The following is a 20,964-nucleotide window of genomic DNA, read 5'->3' as shown; positions in this document are numbered from 1 at the left end:
ATAGCAGATCTGCAAGACAGGTGGGCTGGATATCTAAACTACCTTGAACAGCTGGAGACCTGGAGATTGTGGAAGCAAAATGAGGAACTCAGTGTCACATACTGCTATGAGCAAAGTTGGGCTTTGTTTTAAAAAAAAGCATTCCCTTCAAGTGTCAGTAGACTTTCTTGTAGGTTTTAATAAGCTACACAAATAATTAATTAATAAAATTGAGGTGCAAAAGTTGAGGCGGGGAACTACTGAGATCTGGATCCTTCATGGGATAACTTCATGGTTGAAAGGTCTGGGCTATGCTGTGGCCTTGGATAATATCTTCTTTCTGTGCCTCAATTTTCTCATCTGTGAAATAGGATAATTGTAGTACTCCTTTGTAGCATGATATGAAGATGAAATGAGGTAATGCTTGTGAAGAATTTGGTCCTTAGTATGTGTTAAACAAGTATCAGTTACAGAAACATTATTCTTCTCCTGCTTCTTACCCTAGAAGTCTTATCTGTGTTAAGTGGGCCCCTTTAAAATATACAGTTTAATTTTACATTTTCCAAGAGGTTTGTTTGCAAACTACTGGTAGAAAACTGTGGGCAGCAGCCTTTTGGGAGGTAACATCTTATCAGTCCAGTAAAGATGCAGATTCTGCTCAAGAATTTACATCTAAGCTCTAAATAGCACATGTCCTTTGAGATTGCACTGGCATGCTTAATTATATATGCTAATCAGCACATGATATCTGGAGTAGAGAGTTCTGTATATACTGTTTTCTACTCCAAGATGTTTAGAAGAATTAGAAAAGAGTGGGGACAGAAGAGATAAACATGCTGGCAGAGATCTTTCTTTTGGTGTGCGTAGCAAATACTGTAATCTTGGTTTCTCAGCTGATGAGGTATTTAAACAGATATAGGAAAACAATGAAAGAGGATTTCAGAAGGATGTGCTCACCTGGTGGATTGCAGTCCAACCTTGATGTGTTTTCCAAACTGCTCTCCATGAATCATTTGCACCAGAATCACTGAGACATTTGTTAAAATGCAGATTCCTGGACCTACTGATTCAGAAATGCTTTGAATGAGGCACCCAAACCTTCAGTTTTGCAAGTGATTTTAAGTATTCTAATGTTTGAGAACCAGGAGAAGGCAATGGCACCCCACTCCGGTACTCTTGCCTAGAAAATCCCATGGATGGAGGAGCCTGGTAGGCTCCAGTCCATGTGGTCGCTAAGACTCGGGCTCGACTGAGCGACTTCACTTTCACTTTTCACTTTCATGCATTGGAGAAGGAAATGGCAACCCACTCCAGTATTCTTGCCTGGAGAATCCCAGGGACAGAGGAGCCTAGTGGGCTGCCATCTATGGGGTCCCACAGAGCCGGACACGACTGAAGCGACTTAGCAGCAGCAACCATCAGCGACATAATACTGCAAGATCTAAAACACTAATTTGGAAGCTTAATTTTGATGGAATGCAAATTTTAGCTTGACCTGCTCCCAATTCCAGGCCTCTGAAATCAGTGGTGACAAAACCTTTTGGGCATTTCCAGGCTCAGATTTCAGGGGCCTATTTTATAGAGAAGAGGAATAATTTATGTAACCATATCCCAAAGTAGGGAAGATCAGCCCCCAGATGCTTAGCTGCCTTTGTGGAGAAGCAGAGTATGAAACATTCAGACTCCAATGACTGAGGCACTGCCAAACTGGAGTAGCTGGCTAACATTATATTGTGAAATCTCTGGGCACCTGCTTTTTAAGTATTCATCTTTACTTGTTTTTTGCAGTAACTTTGTGACATTGGTATTACCCTTGCCCCTATTATACAGATGAAGCCACTGAAGCTAAGGAAAGTAAGCAATTCAAAGAGGTAGTGGTAATTGATGCCTTGAGTCAGGGGCTTGCAAACTATGTGACTGGCTGCCTGTTTTTTGACTGGCCTACAAGTTCAGAATGTTTTTTTACATTTTGTAATTGTTGAAAAAATTCTAAAGAAGGATAATTTTGTGACACATGAAAATTGTTAAAGGTTCAAATTCAGTGTCCATAAATAAATTTTACTGGAAAGCAGTTATGCTCATTTATTTATGTATTGTCTGTGGCAGATTTTGCATTGTAGCACCAGAGTTGAGTAGTTGTGATGATGACCTTATGCTTGAAGAAGCCTAAAATCTTTGCTAAATGGCCCTTTACAGAAAACAAAACAAGCAAACAAACAAACAAAAAGCTGCCAATTTCTGCTTTAAACTGCTATGCTAGCATTTCCCAAACTTCAGTTATTTGGGAATAACTACTGTTGTGATTACTTCTCTTGCAAGCATTTAGAGTATTATATGCATAGCACTTTTCTTTAGATCAATTAGTTTTCCTTAGATAAATTTATTTTACAAAGAAAAACAAGTATAAGTGCAAACCAGTATGAAGTTGAAAGAAATAGAAGGTAACTGTAAAAACAATGCAAAAAACACACAAAGCAATGTATTAAATTCAGCTAAATAGTTGGAGCAGATACTATCAACTCTTGCTCCCATTTTCCTGCAGATCCTCTCACCATTTCTGTGTATACCATCCTGACTTACAATGACGAACCAGCATAATATTTGGAGGGCTGCCCTCGGTCTGCTGAAATTAACCTTTTTTACTAGCACAATGACTGAAGGTGCCTAGGAATCCATGTCCCCCTGTGGATGGCTTGTAAGCAATACCTAATGGCTGTGGGAGTATCGGGACACCAGTTCCCTCCCCACTTGTTCAGGATAGTTCTCAGGCATATGTTTTATATTGTTTCCCAGAACTTCCCAGTGGGATTAAGCTTCAGTAGCTTAATAAGCTGCCTTTCATCCTCTCTCCTGTATCATTACTTCCCTGCCAGTGTACCTGCAACTGCCAGATCAAGCATGTGCATCTCTTTAACCCCCACTTCAAGATCTGCTTCTTAGGAGGACCCCAGAAGACAGCAGTGCTTCAAACGAAAGACTGTGAGACTCTGATCTGTTTTTTTTTTTTGTAATTATAAAAGAAAGATTACCAAATATCAGGAAGGACTCAACAATAAGCTGTCTGTGAATCCTTTTCTTCAATGTAAGTAAAAGTAAATAAAATAGAAAACAAAAAAAACCCCACATTGTTTACCACATGATCCAATGGTACTTCTGTCCTTTTTCCAGGAGATATGAGAACCATACTTGCAAAATCTATTTTCTACCTTAAGGAGTCATCTAAGAACAGTAGCATCAGCAACACCTGGGAACTTATTAGAAATGCAGATTGTTCACTTTAAACCTACTGAATCAGAAACTTGAGGCTCGTGCTCAACCATTGTGTTTTAACAAGGCTTCAGGTGATTCCTGTGCATGCTTAAACATGAGAACCACTGCTGTACAGTAAACAATCTCTTATTTAGTTCTGCTTTCATTGCATTCCCGGATTTCATCAGAATTCAGAATCATCCAAGACTTGCTCTTCCCCTCAAACGTGACTGACAGATGGTTTTCTGGCTTCTGTTGAGCCTCCCACTGAGATGGACCTTGTTGCTTGCCAAAGCATACAGGTCAATAATTGGACAGCTCTGGTGCTAAATGACCTACCTCACAGTGTGGCTCAAACTTCTCTTGAGACTCCCACTGATTCCCCTTTGGCAACTCAAAGACAAGTCTAATTCCTTTCTAATTATCAAGTGGAAGTTTCATATCATGTCATGCCATTCATTCAAGAAATACTAATCATGCACTGTGTCTTTCCTTGTAGAACCTGTGACTGTGTTGGGAGTGGGACATTAATCAAGTGATCAGAAAAGTAAATATGTAAATAAATGACCCGTGAATCTTTTTCTTTATGAAATACCCAGATCCACATTTACTGGGATCGGGTTTCTTGTAATATCAGTGTCTTTATCATATTCTTTGGTGGTGGTAGAGAATATGTGCTGTATAAAAAATATGATTTCTTGAACTGCTTTATATATACTTCATTCAGTTTTACATGAAATGGATGTTCATGTTCCTCCTTTTCATTTTCTGTAATTCATTTTTTCCCCCAAGGATAGAATGAGTATGCCTCTTAAATAGTCTTTCATTGGTTAAGGGCTGTTTTCAGTTTTAGTTTTTTAATAAAAAGACTAAAGTTTCCAGCTAAGAAATGTTTACTTATCTAGGAAGAATATTTTTTTAGTTATTTTGAAAAAAATTAAAAGCCATTTTTTATGCTAATTGTATATATCAGCATGGTAGTCCCTTAAGTGTAACTGAATCAGCATCTGTATGGATTTTCAGCTATGGAAATGAGACAGCTTTTTATTTAGACCAAATCTTTCTAGATGACTTAGCACAAATAGCATTTTGACATCAAGTCCTAGAAAAAAACACTTGCAATGAAAGTCCAGCTTCTAGAATACAGACCTTTTTTTCATGGTTTATACACATTTGCACTTGTGAACTACCATCACTTACATGTCTCAGTCAGTTCAGTCATTCAGTCGTGTCTGACTCTTTGTGACCCTATGGACTGCAGCATACCAGGCTTCCCTGTCCATCACCAACTCCTGGAGCCTACTCAAACTCATGTCTATCGTGTCAGTGATGCCATCCAACTGTTTCATCCTCTGTCATCCTCTTCTCCTCCTGCCTTCAATCTTTCCCAGCATTAGGGTCTTTTCCAATGAGTCAGTTCTTCGCATCAGATGGCCAAAGTATTGGAGTTTCAGCTTCAGCATCAGTCCTTCCAATGAATATTCAGGACTGATTTCCTTTAGGATGGACTGGTTGGATCTCCTTGCAGTCCAAGGGACTCTCAAGAGTCTTCTCCAACACCACAGTTCAAAAGCATCAATTTTTTGGCTCTCAGCTTTCTTTATAGTCCAACTCTCACATCCATACATGACTACTGGGAAAACCATAGCTTTGACAAGACAGACATTTGTTGGTAAAGTAATGTCCCTGATTTTTAATATACTGTCTAGGTTAGTCATAACTTTTCTTCCAATGAGCAAACATCTAGATAAACAAGTAATGTGAATTTTTACTAAACTAATTTATAGCAAAATTCTTTTAGAGAGTATGATCAGCTGATTGAAGTAAATTTCTGAGCCAGCATCCTATAGATTCCAAACATTTTCCAGAAAACAAAATCTTAGTAAATAGTCAAGGAGAGGACTTTTTTCTTCCATTTAGTGAGAATTTACACAGTTGCAATCTTTGAGATTATCCCTGAGTCTCTTTCACAGTGAAGGTAACTAGGAAATCATGATCATCATGGGATGCAGAAGACTTTGGGGAAAATGCTTGTTTGTTTGATCCTGGTGAGATTGACTGTTTTGGTATATGTGGCTGGTAGTGGGTTAGGGTAATGAGGTAATGAGGCTAACAACAAGCATTTGACAGCTAACTCTTAGCAAATATCTGGCTTTAGTTAATTGTACATTTCTGTGCTCTTCTTTTAGTCCTACATGTTCAGAAATGACTGGGATAATGCTCAGGAGATGGAATCTGTTTGAGACAGTATAGGTGAATTGAGCATGCGTTTGTTTTAATTGGAAAATTATTCAAAACACTTGGTCTCTTGCTGGGGATTCAAGCAGAACATAGACTATCACAGTGCTACAGTTTTAGCACTGCGAGAAACCTTACCAGTCATCAGGATCATATCCTTCATTTCAGTTCAGTTCAGTCGCTCAGTAGTGTCCAACTCTTTGTGACCCCATGAATCACAGCACGCCAGGCCTCCCTGTCCATCACCATCTCCCGGAGTTCACTCAAACTCATGTCCATCGAGTCAGTGATGCCATCCAGCCATCTCATCCTCTGTCGTCCCCTTCTCCTCCTGCCCCCGATCCCTCCCCGCATCAGAGTCTTTTCCAATGAGTCAGCTCTTTGCATGAAGTGGCCAAAGTACTGGAGTTTCAGCTTCAGCATCATTCCTTCCAAAGAATACCCAGGGCTGATCTCCTTTAGCATGGACTGGTTGGATCTCCTTGCTGTCCAAGGGACTCTCCAGAGTCTTCTCCAACACCACAGTTCAAAAGCATCAATTCTTCAGCACTCAGCTTTCTTCACAGTCCAACTCTCACATCCATACTTGACCACTGGAAAAACCATAGCCTTGACTAAATGGACCTTTGTTGGCAAAGTAATGTCTCTGCTTTTGAATATGCTATCTAGGTTGGTTATAACTTTTATTCCAAGGAGTAAGTGTCTTTTAATTTCATGATTTTGGAGCCCAAAAAGATAAAGTCTGACACTGTTTCCACTGTTTCCCCATCTATTTCCCATGAAGTGATGGGACAAGATGCCATGATCTTCGTTTTCTGAATGTTGAGTTTTAAGCCAAATTTTTCATTGTCCTCTTTTACCTTCATCAAGAGGCTTTTTAGTTCCTCTTCACTTTCTGCCATAAGGGTGGTGTCATCTGCATATCTGAGGTTATTGATCTTTCTCCCGTCAATCTTGATTCCAGGTTGTGCTTCTTCCAGCCCAGCATTTCTCATGATGTACTCTGCATATAAGTTAAATAAGCAAGGTAACAATATACAGCCTTGACGTACTCCTTTTCCTATTTGGAACCAGTCTGTTGTTCCATGAATAAATCCTTCATTTAGATATCCTTAATTACCCATATGCTGCCTAAATGCCTCCAATGGCAAGCAACTCACCTTTTCAAAATTTCCTTTAACTTCTGAGAAGTTCTAATTACTTGAAATTTCTTCCTTTGCTCACCCTGTCCAGTACTCTCTGGCCCAGTTGATTCTATCATTGGGAAAATTGAGACCCAGACTGATGAACAAACTTGCTTAAGAATAGGAACAGTGAGTTAGTAGTGGATCAGGCTGAGTGATTCCTGGTCTAGTGTTCTTTCCATTGTGCCAAGCTCCCCCTCTCAACTTGGCAATTAAGATAAATAATGTTTTACTTATTCCTGACACTTGTCCAAAACAAAGGTATTGGAATATGCCCTTTGATGTAGAAATTTAGTCCATGGAAGCATACTCTATAAAGAAATGTGGTCAATCCTTGCACAGTTATGCATGAATATATGCTCATGCAGCCAAAACCAAAGGAAAAAAACTAAAGTGCAACAAAGCAGGCTGAGTTATGACATTGCTCCAAGTTGGCAGATGTTGGCACTGCACCAGACTACATCGATATTTCACTCCAATAGGTGAGGACTATTTACAGGTGAGCCCTGTGCTCACACTTCTCATAATAGAGATGCAACTACACACCTTGTGTTAACCATTAACAACTGTTCCACAGTAATCTTTCAGAGTATTCTCAGTAAATGAGCACAGGTAAAGATGAGATGTGCTTACCTTCAGGGTTTGCCCTTTAGTTATATAAAATTTGTAAGTCAGAAAACTAAGGGTTGGAATCAGCATTTGCTGGCAAGAAGAATATCACCTCTTTCTTCTCCTTCTCCTTCCCTTTTAAGGAAAGATAAGTCTCAATGTATACAACAAAGAAAAGAAGCTTCAAGGAATCTGATGGAGTTGCATGTTTCTGTATCTTTACTTTTATGACAAAGTGTTTTGAATAATTAGTGGCTTGAGCTTTTCCTACTGCTGAGATAATACTGAGACCTTCATTTATACCTCACATGGTAGAAAGGTTTATTTGACTCCCTCTTTCTCTTGTTTCCGAGGACTTGCTGTGCTTTTTTCCCCTGGTTATGACAATCTAAGACTGTTTTTCTGAAGGAGATGAGGATACAGTATGACTGTCATTAAAACACAAATATACACATGCATGTGTGCCACAGACATACATGGTCTAATTGAATTTAAATTAGAAATTTTAGAAGTGACATAGCTTATATCTGAGCATGCGAGATAGTCAGTTGACTGTGCTTTTAATTAACTAGGTAGTATTTTGTTAAGGTGTCAGAAACATGCAAGATATGCAAAGTATGCAAGATAGAAGCATGGTTCCTTACACACACCTGTCACTCTGAGCATTCTTCCCAGCAGCTGGTGTCCCTATAATCACAGCTCTGATTAGATATTCCTGGTACGCACGACAAAAAATAGTGGACTGTAATCAATGAATCAATTTAGGATAGGTACTGATCACCATTTTCTCTTTTGTTATTCATCCTTTATCTCTAACAAAATGCATGTTCATACTGGTTTGTTAAATGGCAGTCATTTAAAATTTGCTCATTGAGTTTCCATGAGCAAAATATAATAATGTACATTGCTATGAATATATAGTTTCCCCCATGTTGTAACATTTTCCAAATGCAGTTTCAGTGACTCAAATTTAGCTAGCTTTTAACTGTTTTTTTTTTTTTTTATTTTTAGTTCCAGCTTTTCTTCCTTCTAATCTATATACAAATACAATATTGATTTTCCTGTATATCTCTAAGAAATTTTTTTGTTTCAAATAACGGTTGGAACCGAACTCAAATTGGCTTACACACGAAGAAAGAGAATTTGTTGGCTCAGTATAATTGGGAAGTTCAAGTACAAAACTGTCATAAGACACTGCTAGACCTTAAGTCTCAAATTGTTTCATCAGGATATGGCAATCTCTGTGTTACAACTCTGCTTTCCATTGGTATTAACTTCATTCTCAGACAAACTCTTCCCACATAGTGGCATCAATGGCCACCAGCAGCTTTAAATTGAAAGTTTAGCAACACCAGGAGAAAGACAGACAGACTCTAGCAAATATCTCAGGGCTGGCTTTACAGTCTAGCCAGTGAATTAATGAATCCTTGGGGCCAGAGAATGAACTGTTCTGATGGGCCAGTCCTGGTCATGTGCTCATCAGTGGGCTTGAGGCAGGGGAGGGGTTCCACAAAGGAAAATCAAGGCATTATTCTCAGAGAAAGAGGAAATAAATGGTTAGCAGAAAATTAAAGTAAAATGTTCCCTTTCATGAGGAGTTTCCCTTTTTAACAGCGGGGGCAAGAGTGATAGGATGAAAAGAACTATGCAAGATAAAGCTTGAGGATATTTGGCAAAACTAATACAATTTGTAAAGTTTAAAAATAAAATAAATTAAAAAAAAAAAAGATAAAGCTTGAGTTTCAGAATTCCCAGTCCTGAATTCAATTCCTAGTTTGGTTAAGTATTAGCTATGTGACTTTGGCAAGTCAGTTGACCTCTTTGATTTTTAGTCTCTCCATCTAACAATAAATTCTCAGAGGTTGGAGGAGAAAGAAAAGGACAGTATTTGGCACTTGTTAATACTAAAGAGTGAATAAATAAGATGAACTGATTTTTAATATTTTTAAAAATTATATTTATTCTGGAGTGGTTCATATACTACCTCCCTGAGGGAAAGTCACAAACTCTCAAACCTCACTTTCCTCATTTGCAAAACAAATTAACTACTTAGTTGACTCAAGAAATATCTATGAAGGGGATACAGTATGTTAGGCATTTTTATAGGCACTGATGTTATAATAGTGATCAAGATATAACTATGCCCTCTTGAAACTTACATTCTGGTAAGAGAGATAGATCACTAATAAAGAAGCAAAGGAGTATATATAATGTATGTACTAAGAAGGAAAAAATAGAGTGGATTACAGAAATTTTCAGAAAATGAGGCCTGAAATTTTACTTAAGTCATCAGGAAAATGGCATTTGGGCTGTGTCCCTAAGGAAGTAATGGAGTGATCTACATAGTAGCATTCCAGGGAGAGGAAACAAGTGAAAAGGCCCTGAGGTGAGAGCCTACACTGATGGTCAATGAAAAAAGCAAAACCAGTGAATACAAAGGCAGTGAGTGGATGGGACATTGGAGAGGAGCTGGGGTCAGATTATGATATGGTTGTTGTTGTTCAGTCACTCAGTCATGTCCAACTCTTTGTGACTCCATAGACTGCAGCACACTAGGCTTCCCTGTCCTTCATCATCTCCTAGAACATGTTCAAACTCATGTCCATTGAGTCAGTGTTGCCATTCAACTATCTCATCCTCTGTTGTTCCCTTCTCCTCCTGCCTTCAGTCTTTCCCAGCATCAGGGTCTTTGCTAATGAGTCAACTCTTCACATCAGTTCACTAAAGTATTGGAACTTAAGCTTCAGCATCAGTCCTTCCAGTGAGTATTCAGGACTGATCTCCTTTAGGATTGACTGGTTTGATCTCCTTGCAGTCTAAGGGACTCTCAAGAGTCTTCTCCAATACCACAGTTCAAAAGCATCAATTCTTTGGTGTTCAGCTTTATGGTCCAACTCTCACCTCCATATTTGACTACTGGAAAAGTCATACTTTTGACTATATGGACGTTGTTGGCAAAGTAATGTCTCTGCTTTTTAATATGTTGTCTAGGTTGGTCATAGCTTTTCTTACAAGGAGCAAGTGTCTTTGAATTTCATGGCTGCAGTCACCATCTGCAATGATTTGGGAGCCTCCCAAAATAAAGTCTCTCATTGTTTCCGTTGTTTCCCTGTTTATTTGCCATAAAATGATGGAACTGGATGCCATGATCTTAGTTTTCTGAATGTTGAGTTTTAAGGCAGCTTTTTCACTCTCCTGTTTCACCTTCATCACAAGGCTCTTTAGTTCCTCTTTGCTTTCTGCCATAAGGATGGTATCATCTGCATATCTGAGGTTGTGGATATTTCTCCCAGCAGTCTCGATTCCAGCTTGTGCTTCATCCAGCCCAGCATTTTGCATGATGTACTCTGCATATAAGTTAAATAAGCAGGGTGACAGTATACAGCCTTGATGTACTCCTTTCCCAATTTGGAACCAGGCGTTACATGTCTGGTTCTAACTGTTGCTTCTTGACCAGCATACAGATTTTACAGGAGGCAGGTAAGGTATTCCCATCTCTAAGAATTTTCCACTGTTTGTTGTGATCCACATAGTCAAAGGCTTTAGCATAGTCAATGAAGCAGAAGTAGCTGTTTTTCTGGAATTCTCTTGCTTTTTCTATGATCTGACACACGTTGGCAATTTGATCTCTGATTTCTCTGCCTTTTCTAAATCCAGTTTGAACGTTTGGAAATTCTCGGTTCACATACTGTTGAAGCCTGGGCTTGGAGAATTTTGAGCATTACTTTGCTAGCATGTGAAATGAGTGCAATTGTGCAGTAGTTTGAACATTCTTTGGCATTGCTCTTCTTTGGGATTGGAATGAAAACTGATCTTTTCCAGTCTTGTGGCCAATGCTGAGTTTTCCAAATTTGCTGGCCTATTGAATGCAGCACTTTCACAGCATCATCTTTTAGGATTTGAAATAGTTCAGCTGGAATTCTATCACCTCCACTAGCTTTGTTCGTAGTGATGCTTCCTAAGGCCCACGTGACTTCACACTCCTAGATGTCTGGCTCTAGGTGAGTGATCGATCACACCATCATGTTTATCTAGGTCATTAAGATCTTTTTTGTGTAGTTCTTCTGTGTATTCTTGTCACATTTTCTTAATATCTTTTGCTTCTATTAGGTCCATACCATTTCTGTCCTTTATTGTGCCCATCTTTGCATGAAATGTTCCTTTGATATCTCTAATTTTCTTGAAGAGATCTCTAGTCTTTCTATTCTATTGTTTTCCTCTATTTCTTTGCATTGTTCACTTAGGAAGGCTTTCTTATCTTTCCTTGCTATTCTTTGGAACTCTGCATTCAGATGGGTATAACAATCCTTTTCTCCTTTGGCCTTTACTTCTCTTCTTTTTTTAATTTTTAGAAATTTATTCATTTTTTAATTGAAGGATAATTGTTTTACAGAATTTTGTTGTTTTCTGTCTTTTCTCAGCTATTTGTAAGGCCTCCTCAGACAGCCATTTTACCTTTTTGCATTTCTTTTTCTTGGAGATAGTTTTGATTACTGCCTCCTGTCCATTATCATGAGCCTCCATCCATAGTTCTTCAGCCATTCTGTCTATCAGATCTAATCCCTTGAATCTGTCATTTCCAATGTATAATCGTAAGGGATTTGTATTTAGATCTTACCTTAATGGCCTCGTGGTTTTCCCTACTTTATTCAATTTAAGTCTGAATTTTTCAATACAGAGTTCATGATCTGAACCACAGTCGGCTCCTGGTCTTGTTTTTCATGACTGTATAGTGCTTCTCCATCTTCAACTGCAAAAAATATAATCAATCTGATTTCGGTATTGACCACCTGGTGATACCCATGTGTAGGAGTCGTCTCTTGTGTTGTTGGATGAAGATGTTTTCTATGACCAGGGCGTTCTCTTGGCAAAACTCTGTTAGCCTTTGCCCTGCTTCATTTTTATTCCGGGGTCAAACTTACTTTGGTTATCTCTTGACTTCCTACTTTTGCATTACAGTCCCCTATGATAAAAAAAGGGAGAAGGCAATGGCATCCCACTCCAGTACTCTTGCCTGGAAAATCCCATGGATGGAGGAGCCTGGTAGGCTGCAGTCCATGGGATCGCTAAGAGTCCGACATGACTGAGCGACTTCACTTTCACTTTTCACTTTGATGCATTGGAGAAGGAAATGGCAACCCACTCCAGTGTTCTTGCCTAGAGAATCCCAGGGACGGTGGAACCTGGTGGGCTGCCGTCTATGGGATTGCAGAGAGTCAGACACGATTGAAGTGACTTAGCAGCAGTGGCGTGATAAAAAAGACATCTTTTTTTGATGTTAGTTCTAGAAGGTCTTGTAGGTCTTCATAGAGCCGTTCAACTTCAGTTTCTTCAGCATTAGTGGATTAGGACGTGGACTTGGATTACTGTGATATTGAATGATTTGCCTTGGAAACGGACAGAGATCATTCTGTCGCTTTTGAGACTGCACCCAAGTATTGCATTTCTTGGACTCTTTTGTTGACTATGAGGGCTTCTCCATTTCTTCTAAGGGATTCTTTCCCACAGTAGTAGATATAATGGTCATCTGAGTTAAATTTGCCCATTTCAGTCCATTTTAGTTCACAGATACCTAAAATGTCGATGTTTATTCTTACCACTCCCTGTTTGATCACTTCCAATTTACCTTGTTTTATGGAGCTAACATTTCAGGTTCCTATGCACTATTGTTCTTTACAGCATGAGACATTACTTTCACCACCAGACATACACCACTGGGAGTTGTTTCTGCTTTGGCTCAGCCTCTTCATTCCTTCTGGAGCTATTTCTCCGTTGTTCTCCAGTAGCATATTGGGCACCTACCGAGCTGGGGAGTTCATCTTTCAGTGTCATATCTTTTTGCCTTTTCATACTGTTCACGGGGTTCTCAAGGCAAGAATGCTGAAGTGGTTTGCCATTCCCTTTTCCAGTGGACCACGTTTTACCAGAACTCGCCACCATGACCCGTCCATCTTGGGTGGCCCTATCTGTATGGCTCATAGTTTCATTGAGTTAGACAAAGTTGTGACCCATGTGATCAGTTTGAATTTTACCTATTAAGCAAAATCCAAAATGATAAGGGGTTTAAACTTTATTCTAAGTGTGTCAGGAAGCCACTAGTATTTTATATATGCAAGAAGTGATCTGACTTCCATTTCAAAAATGCTACTGTGGGGAGAAGAGATGATGGTGGAGCCAGCAGGAGACCAGTTACAAAAGTTAGGAGAGTGGTTAGGACACCAGGTGGGAAAGGAGATGGTGGCTTGGACCAGGTGTGGTTTTGGAGGTAATGAAAGAAAAAGTCAGGTTGAGGAATCATTTTCAAAGTAGAGGAGGGAGTTTGCTAATAGTTTGATTGTAGGGTGTGAAAAAAAAAAAGTGTAACTGGATAAATGGTGGAGTCATTTACTGTGATAGAGGATGCTAGGGGAGGAGCAGGTTATTGTGCTGGAGTGGGAAATGAGTTTAGTTTGAAATGCTTTTTTAATCATCCAAGTTGAGATGTCAGGTAGGTGATATGAGTCTGGGAAGGGCCTAGGATGAAGCTGTAACTTTGAGAATCTTTAGCAAATAGACTGTATTTTAAGACATGGGGATGAATGGTAATCTGTTATTTTTTGCTCTTCAAAGACATAAGTTATTTATATTATCTGCGTTAGGACTAACTACTATAAATAGGTTACTGTATTATTATGATTAAAATAATATGAGTATTTTCAGTTTTTTAAGCTCTTTTTGAAGTGGGTGGTTTATCCCTGGTGGCTCAGACAATAAAAGCGTCTGCCTGCAATGTGGGAGACCTGGATTCAATCCCTGGGTCTGGAAGATCCCCTGGAGAAGGAAATGGCAATCCACTCCAGTATTGTTTCCTGGAGAACCCCCATGGACGGAGGAGCCTGATGGGTTACAGTCCATGGGATAGCAAAGAGTTGGACACGACTGAGCAACTTCACTTTCTTTCTTTCTTTGAAGTGGGTAATCAACCCTTGATGATTGTCTGCCTAGAAAAAAGTAGATATGCACACACATCATTTCACTTCAGGAATGATTCTAGATAGACTTGTACAAAGGATGGAATCCCACCACTTCAGTAGTTAGGGCTTTGTACTTAATGTATTTCAAATAAAAGATTATTCCAGATTCAGAATGTAAAAGAGATAGAGGTAGACAGAGGTGTTTTGCTTGAGGTCAGAGTAGAGGATTGAGCCGTGTAGGCTCAGCCTTCCTCACACCTGTCATAGATGCACAAATGTACATGGGTGCCCATGTTAATCTTACAGGTTTCAAAGAATAAAAACACACACAGAAATCTATGTCCTTTCCAGCTCTGGTGGCCTGTCATTTTTTTCCTGGCTGCCAGGCATATATGTTTGGTTCATGCTGACCAAGGAATCCCAGGGCTCAGGCTGAGTTTCATGGTTCTGTTATGTACATAAACAGATTTACAGTTTCTTCCCTGTAAAATTTTACTGGAAAGCCAGCAGATGGAATTATAGAATATCAGAGCTAGAAGTAAACCCAGCGATCATCTCTTCCCATCCCTTCTGTTTATTGAGAAGTATTGAATAGATGATGTCATTAGAAGAAAAAGGGTCTTGCTTAGGGTAACCTCAAAAGAAACAGACTGACCTCTGCCCCTATGTTCTCTGACTCACCATGTTTTGGAATAAATGTGGTGAGAAATACAGAAATTTTTCTGTGAACCAAAACTACACAGCCAGGTCAGAGAACTGACTTGGTGGATATCAGTGAGTGTCTGTCCATTAAAGAGAGTAAGGTCTTCTTAAGGTCTGTGCTAGAGGAACTATCAGTAGTTTGAAAGTTGACCTCCTCTTTGATTGTGAGTCCTTAGCCTGGGGTTCATGGAAAGGCCTCAGGGAATTGTGGGCTCCCCAGAAAAGGTGTATGTGTGTGTATGCACACCTATTTCTTTTTTCCTAGGAAGACAGTTCTCAAGAGTTTACTATTATAGAGTCTTAAAGAGATATGATTATCCACCCTCAAAAAGGGTTTTAAAAATAGCAACCTGAAAAATTCTCATAGGAAGCAAGATGGCTGACCATCTTAGACAGTGTTCTGTTTTAAGTTTCCACCAGCTGGTGTCCTAATGCAGATCATATAAATAAGCTATGTTTCTGGGAAGAGCAAAAAATAATAAGTAAATAGATTAAACGTGGAGTAAAAAGAAATGCCTTTATGTTCTAATCTCTAGGAGATTAATCAAATGCAAAGAAACTCATTTGTGAGTTTCTTTGATGCAGCACTCATCTATGCCATATCTCAGAATGCCAATAACTTTTTAATGTAATATTGTTTATTACTTTTCCAATACTGTGCAGAAGTCTTAGTTATTAGGAAGCAATGATTATTTGACATTTTTTCCCTTAATGACTTTTATTTTTCTACATTGCCTTCTTGTCTAATCCCTTTTTTATTATTTCCCCATTATAGTACCCAGTGGGCGCTGACATCCAACTCACCTATGCCTATTTCCTGTAATGGACGAACTTGATGCTAATGTGAGGTATGTTGCATTTTTATATATGTTGTGCTATAAATTGTGGTTATTTGAACTCTCAGACTTCTGAAAAATCTGTTTGGGTAGAGTTACAAAGTTAATAAATGTGTATTTTCTACAACATTTCATATATCAATATAATCGTGAATGTGGTACTGTTTATTAATTTTTTAATTTCATTTATGCTTAAATGGTAAGTATAATATAGCTGTAAATGATTCCAGATGCCTGTGCTAAAAGTTAGTGTTACAAGAGATGCTGTTGCATGAAAATATTCATCTCTGTAACAGGAAGGAAGAAATCTATTTAAATGGGGGCAAAAATACCTTAAGAATATTTATGTGTGTTTCTAAACTTGAGATACATACTTAAATAGCTTTTTGTGACAAGTGCTAGTTTGCTAATTCTTTTATCAACCAGGTCATTTTATTGTATGGCATAATGGTTGCATGGTATAGTTACATAAAGCTGAATTACTTTTGTTTTCTTTTCCTATAATTTCCCGCAACTCTTGGAGATCAAACAATAGGATGGCTTCTAGGGAAATTTTTTTCTTAAAGGCTTGCTGCGTTTTATTCAGTACAACCAAATAATGTGAAAAAATGTGTTCAATAAGATTTAAATGTTATGAATTGGCATTTGAGGCTGAAGATATCATTGATATCAATAGCTGGAAGACATGCTCAAAAAATACAGTCTTGGTGCAAGCACAGGAGCAGTTTTTCTTTCATTTGAGATCTGTAGGAAAGCATATTTCAGGTATAGATCAGGGGCACCGTGCCTCTGTGTTTGATGTAGGAGAACCCTGTTACAAAATGAAGCTGTCAAACATCTTGACAGAAACTCTAATGTAATGTGACTGGAGTTGCAAAGATGTACTATCACCGTAACCCAGGGATTCCTTAAGGGTCAAATATGTCTCATGAATAATAAAAGGCCAAAGTGAGCAATGTCAATGGCTGTAAGTTTATCAAGTTGTTTTAAGTTTCAGACACTGTATTAAAGTGGATCAGTTGGTTAAAATGTACTTCTTTTTGGGTAATTCAGATAGCATGATCTCCGACATTTCTAGATTTTCAACATTTATTTACAGTGGCCTTGAATTCTAATAGCAGGATACAATTCAATTAAATTAACATTAGCCTTTCTTTTGGGTGCTGTAGAAGTGTTATGCAGGATACAAGATGGTATCAGTCCTCAGAATCTTGTCTCTGGACCATCTTCTTTGTCTGATTTCTAAACTGATCCCATCAATATATACTCACCCTTACCCACTCCCCCTTCCTACCCACAGTATTAGTAATATGCAAATGCAACAGACTTTCCACCCATTTCCTTCCCAGCCCACACTCTTGGTGTCCATGAAAGGACATTAATTTACCAAATTGTGATGTATGGATCACTAGTAATGCATGATGATTTTAGGTGGCACATGAACATCTGTTTTATTTTAAAGTAGGTATTTTAAGGTAATCTTATAGGGGCAAGTAATGGTGGCTCAGACAGTAAAGAATCTGCCATCCCTGAATTGGGAGGATCCCCTGGAGAAGAGAATGGCTACTCATTCCAGTATTCTCGCCTGGGAAAGTCTATGGACAGAGGAGCCTGGCAGGCTACAGTCCATGGGGTCACAAAGAGTCTGACATGACTGAGAGACTAACATTTAAACTTAATACTATTTTGCCACTGATAGTAGTGAAATAGAATTTTCTTCTAAAATACATTTAGTTAAAATTTAAAAGTAAGTTTTACTAAAAGAAAAGTTTTATACAACTGTATTAATTATATTTATCATGTTGTAGTTAAACTTATCCTGTAATTGGGGGTTAGCATCTTTTAACTGCCTTCATTCTTATTGAGAGTAAATCCTAATAACTTTCATGCCAAAGAAAAGTATTTTTTTCTATTTCTTTAATTTTTTATCTATATGAGATGGTGAAAGTGAAAGTCACTCAGTTGTGTCCAGCTCTTTGTGACCCCATGGACTGTACAGTCCATAAAGTTCTCCAGGCCAGAATACTGGAATGGGTAGCTGTTCCCTTCTCCAGGGGATCTTCCCAACTCAGAGACTGAACTCAGGTCTCACACATTGCAGGTGGATTCTTAACCACCTGAGCCATAGGGAAGCCCATATGCGATGGTGGATGTTCACTAAACTTATTGTGGTATTCATTTCACGATATATGTAAGTCAGCTCAGTATGCTGTATACCTTAAACTTATACAGTGCTATAAGTCAATTATATCTCAATAAAGCTGAAAAAGAATATTACGTATGTTTAAACTATTCATTAAAAATAAATGTGAAAAATCCAGATGGGTCCTATGAAGACAACTAGGGTCCAAAAGCCCATATTCTAGGTATAACTAGATAGAATACATTTTGTTATTGGAAGAATAGAAATCAGAAATTCTTACTTTGGTAAGGAAATGTCTTCACTTGGTAAAGTGTCCATATAGAGTGAAAGCCAAAGGGCCTGGGTTCCTGGCACAGGAGAGGAATTTTTTAAGTTGCTCTGAAGACAGGAAAATGAGTGGGCAGAGGAGGGAGAGGTAGGAAAAAAGTAAATTCCAAGAAGAAGGACAGTCTGGATTCTGCTTAGCAGAAGGTGAAGTATGTAGTCGTGTGGTGGCTGTAAAATGTTGAGAGGAGTTAGGTGGCATATTTTTTGTTTGTTTGTTTAAAATTCATGATGTGTGTGCTGACCTCTCCCAGCACTGAGTTCTATAGCAGAATTTTCTAGCTTGGCTAGGAAATCAGTGTTGAATATTTACTATGTATGAGGTCATCATAAACTATAAACTTAACATGTATTATCTCGTTTAATTTTTAAAACAATCTTCCATTTTACAGTGTGTGGTAACTAAGGTACAAAGGGGTTAAGTAACTTGCTTAAGGTCATAAAATCACATTGCCTCCTACTATACTACAGATATTTTATGAGTGTGTGTGTGTGTAAGTTGGTGAGATGGCTGACATTCCTGTCTTGGTAAATGTAGTTTGGAAGAGAGAATGAATATGTGAGAATGAACACCCCAAAAAGCACAGGATGGGAGAAGAATATAAATGCCTGGGGAAATTTCAGAAATCTGAGAGAAAGATTACTGTGGGATATAGAATTGAGAGACTCCATCCAGTTTTTCCCAGATATCAAAGAACAGAGAGGTCCTAGGATGACACTTAGGGCTAAATAAAAATGTCTAGCATTTAAGTATTTTGACAGGCCATACTGAACACCTGATTTTTGGTTTGTTTGGTTTCATTTAATTGAGTTTCTTATTTCATTTTGACCCTTGCTATTGTATATCTACTGTTATTGACTGTAAGCATCAGAAACTAACTTGCTAATATATTCAAAGGTAATTTTGGGGAAGCCATAATATATAGGTTCAAATAATTAAGGTGAAAATTCTGGGGGTCTTGGCTTGTAAATAAAAAGAACTTTGAGAATTCTAGTAGAGGTAAAAAGTGGAACAATAGCCAACCATAGGAAGAAGTGATCAGTACATTTCTGCATCATGGATGATGTCCAACTCTTTGCTCTATCAATATATGCTGTTCAAGAATCAGAATCAGACGTCTGATTGACCAGGCTAAGTCATGTGACAATTTGTTGTCCAGCATTCATAATGGGAGGTGAATATCAATCAGGAAGATGGCATGCAATGGAGGAAAGTTAAATCCCCTGAAGAAATTGGTGCTTTTTAGGAAAGGGGAATTGAGGCTTGGTAGCCAAAATATGCGGAGAAGGCAATGGCACCCCACTCCAGTACTCTTGCCTGGAAAATCCCATGGGCGGAGGAGGCTGGTGGGCTGCAGTCCATGGGGTCGCAAAGAGTTGGACACGACTGAGCGACTTCACTTTCACTTTTCACTTTTATGCATTGGAGAAGGAAATGGCAACCCACTCCAGTGTTCTTGCCTGGAGAATCCCAGGGACGGGGGAGCCTGGTGGGCTGCCGTCTATGGGGTCACACAGAGTCAGACACGACTGAAGTGACTTAGCAGCAGCAGCAGCAGCAGCAGCAGCAGCAGCAGCAGCCAAAATATCTTAATGTCAAACTCCATTTGTTTTGTTGCAGTTGGATTTATCTATGTTATTTATAAGTTAGTTGCTCCGTGGGTAAATAAAAATATGTAAGGGTTCCTTTATTAGTTTAATATAATTAAGCACCTAAAAGATGTGCCAGGAAGAGTTAACATAAGTGCCTGTTCTTAAAGATCTCAAGCTAGAAGACTGTTACACAAATAGAACTTAGTAAAATGACAAGAGAGCCTGAATAGTGAGCTATATACAATGAGCTGTATTCTCTGTGAACTAACTATAAGGTACAAGCTGGAATCAAGATAGATAGGAGAAAACATCAGCAACTTCAGATATGCAGATGATACCACTTTAATGGCAGAAAGCTAAGAGGAGCTAAAGAGCCTCTTGATGAGGGTGAAGGAGAAGAGTAAAAGAGCCAGTTTAAGACTAAAGATTTAAAAAATTAAGATCATGGCATCCTCCCCCATTACTGCATGGCAAATAGAAGGGAAAAAATTGGAAGTAGTGACAGATTTCCTCTTCTTGGACTCCAAAATCACTGCTGATGGTGACTGCAGCCATGAAATCAGAAGACAATTGCTTCTTGGCAGGAAAGCGATGGCAAACCTAGACAGTGTGCTGAAAAGCAGAGACATTAGTTTGCCAACAAAGGTCCACATAGTCAAGGTTATGGTCTTCCCAGTGCTCACGTACAGTTCTGAGAGCTGGACCATAAAGAAGACAGATGCCAAAGAATTGATGCCTTCTAACTGTGGTGCTGGAGAAGACTCCTGAAAGCCCCTTGGACGGCAAGGAGATCAGTCAATATTAAAGGAGACCAACTCCGAATATTCACTGGAAGGACTGAAGCTGAAGCTGTAGTATTCTGGTCATCTGATGCAAACAGATGACTCATTAGAGAAGTCCCTGATGCTGGGAAAGATTGAGAGCAGAAGGAGAAGAGGGCATCAGGATGATATGGCTGGACAGCATCACTGATGCAATGAACATGAACTTGGGTAAACTCTGGGAGATAGTGAGAGACAGGGAGGCCTGGCGTGCTGCTGTCCATGGGGTTGCCAAGTCTAACACAACTGGATGACTGAACAACAACAACAACAAAAAAAAAAAGAAGAAAGAAATACTAGGTGTGGATTTTAGAAATAGGAGAAGCATTACAA

General features: G+C 38.9%; 1 protein-coding gene across 4 annotated transcripts in view; it reads left to right on the top strand.

Moving 5' to 3' along the window:
• HTR4 (5-hydroxytryptamine receptor 4) overlaps positions 1–20,964 on the top strand; it is a 197,454-nt gene that overhangs the window by 7,801 nt on the left and 168,689 nt on the right. For all 4 annotated transcript variants that reach the window (XM_086412335.1, XM_086412333.1, XM_086412334.1 and 1 more), the window contains exon 2: positions 15,690–15,762. In XM_086412335.1, coding sequence (XP_086268461.1) covers positions 15,737–15,762 — 26 coding nt within the window. In that variant the 5' untranslated portion in view covers positions 15,690–15,736. The remainder of the gene's footprint in view (positions 1–15,689; positions 15,763–20,964) is intronic.

Source organism: Bos grunniens, chromosome 7 (genome assembly GCF_055505025.1).
Source record: "Bos grunniens cultivar Pamir isolate PY7600 chromosome 7, Bosgru_T2T1.0, whole genome shotgun sequence".
NCBI lineage: Eukaryota > Metazoa > Chordata > Mammalia > Artiodactyla > Bovidae > Bos > Bos grunniens.
This window is presented reverse-complemented; position numbering and strand designations above follow the sequence as displayed.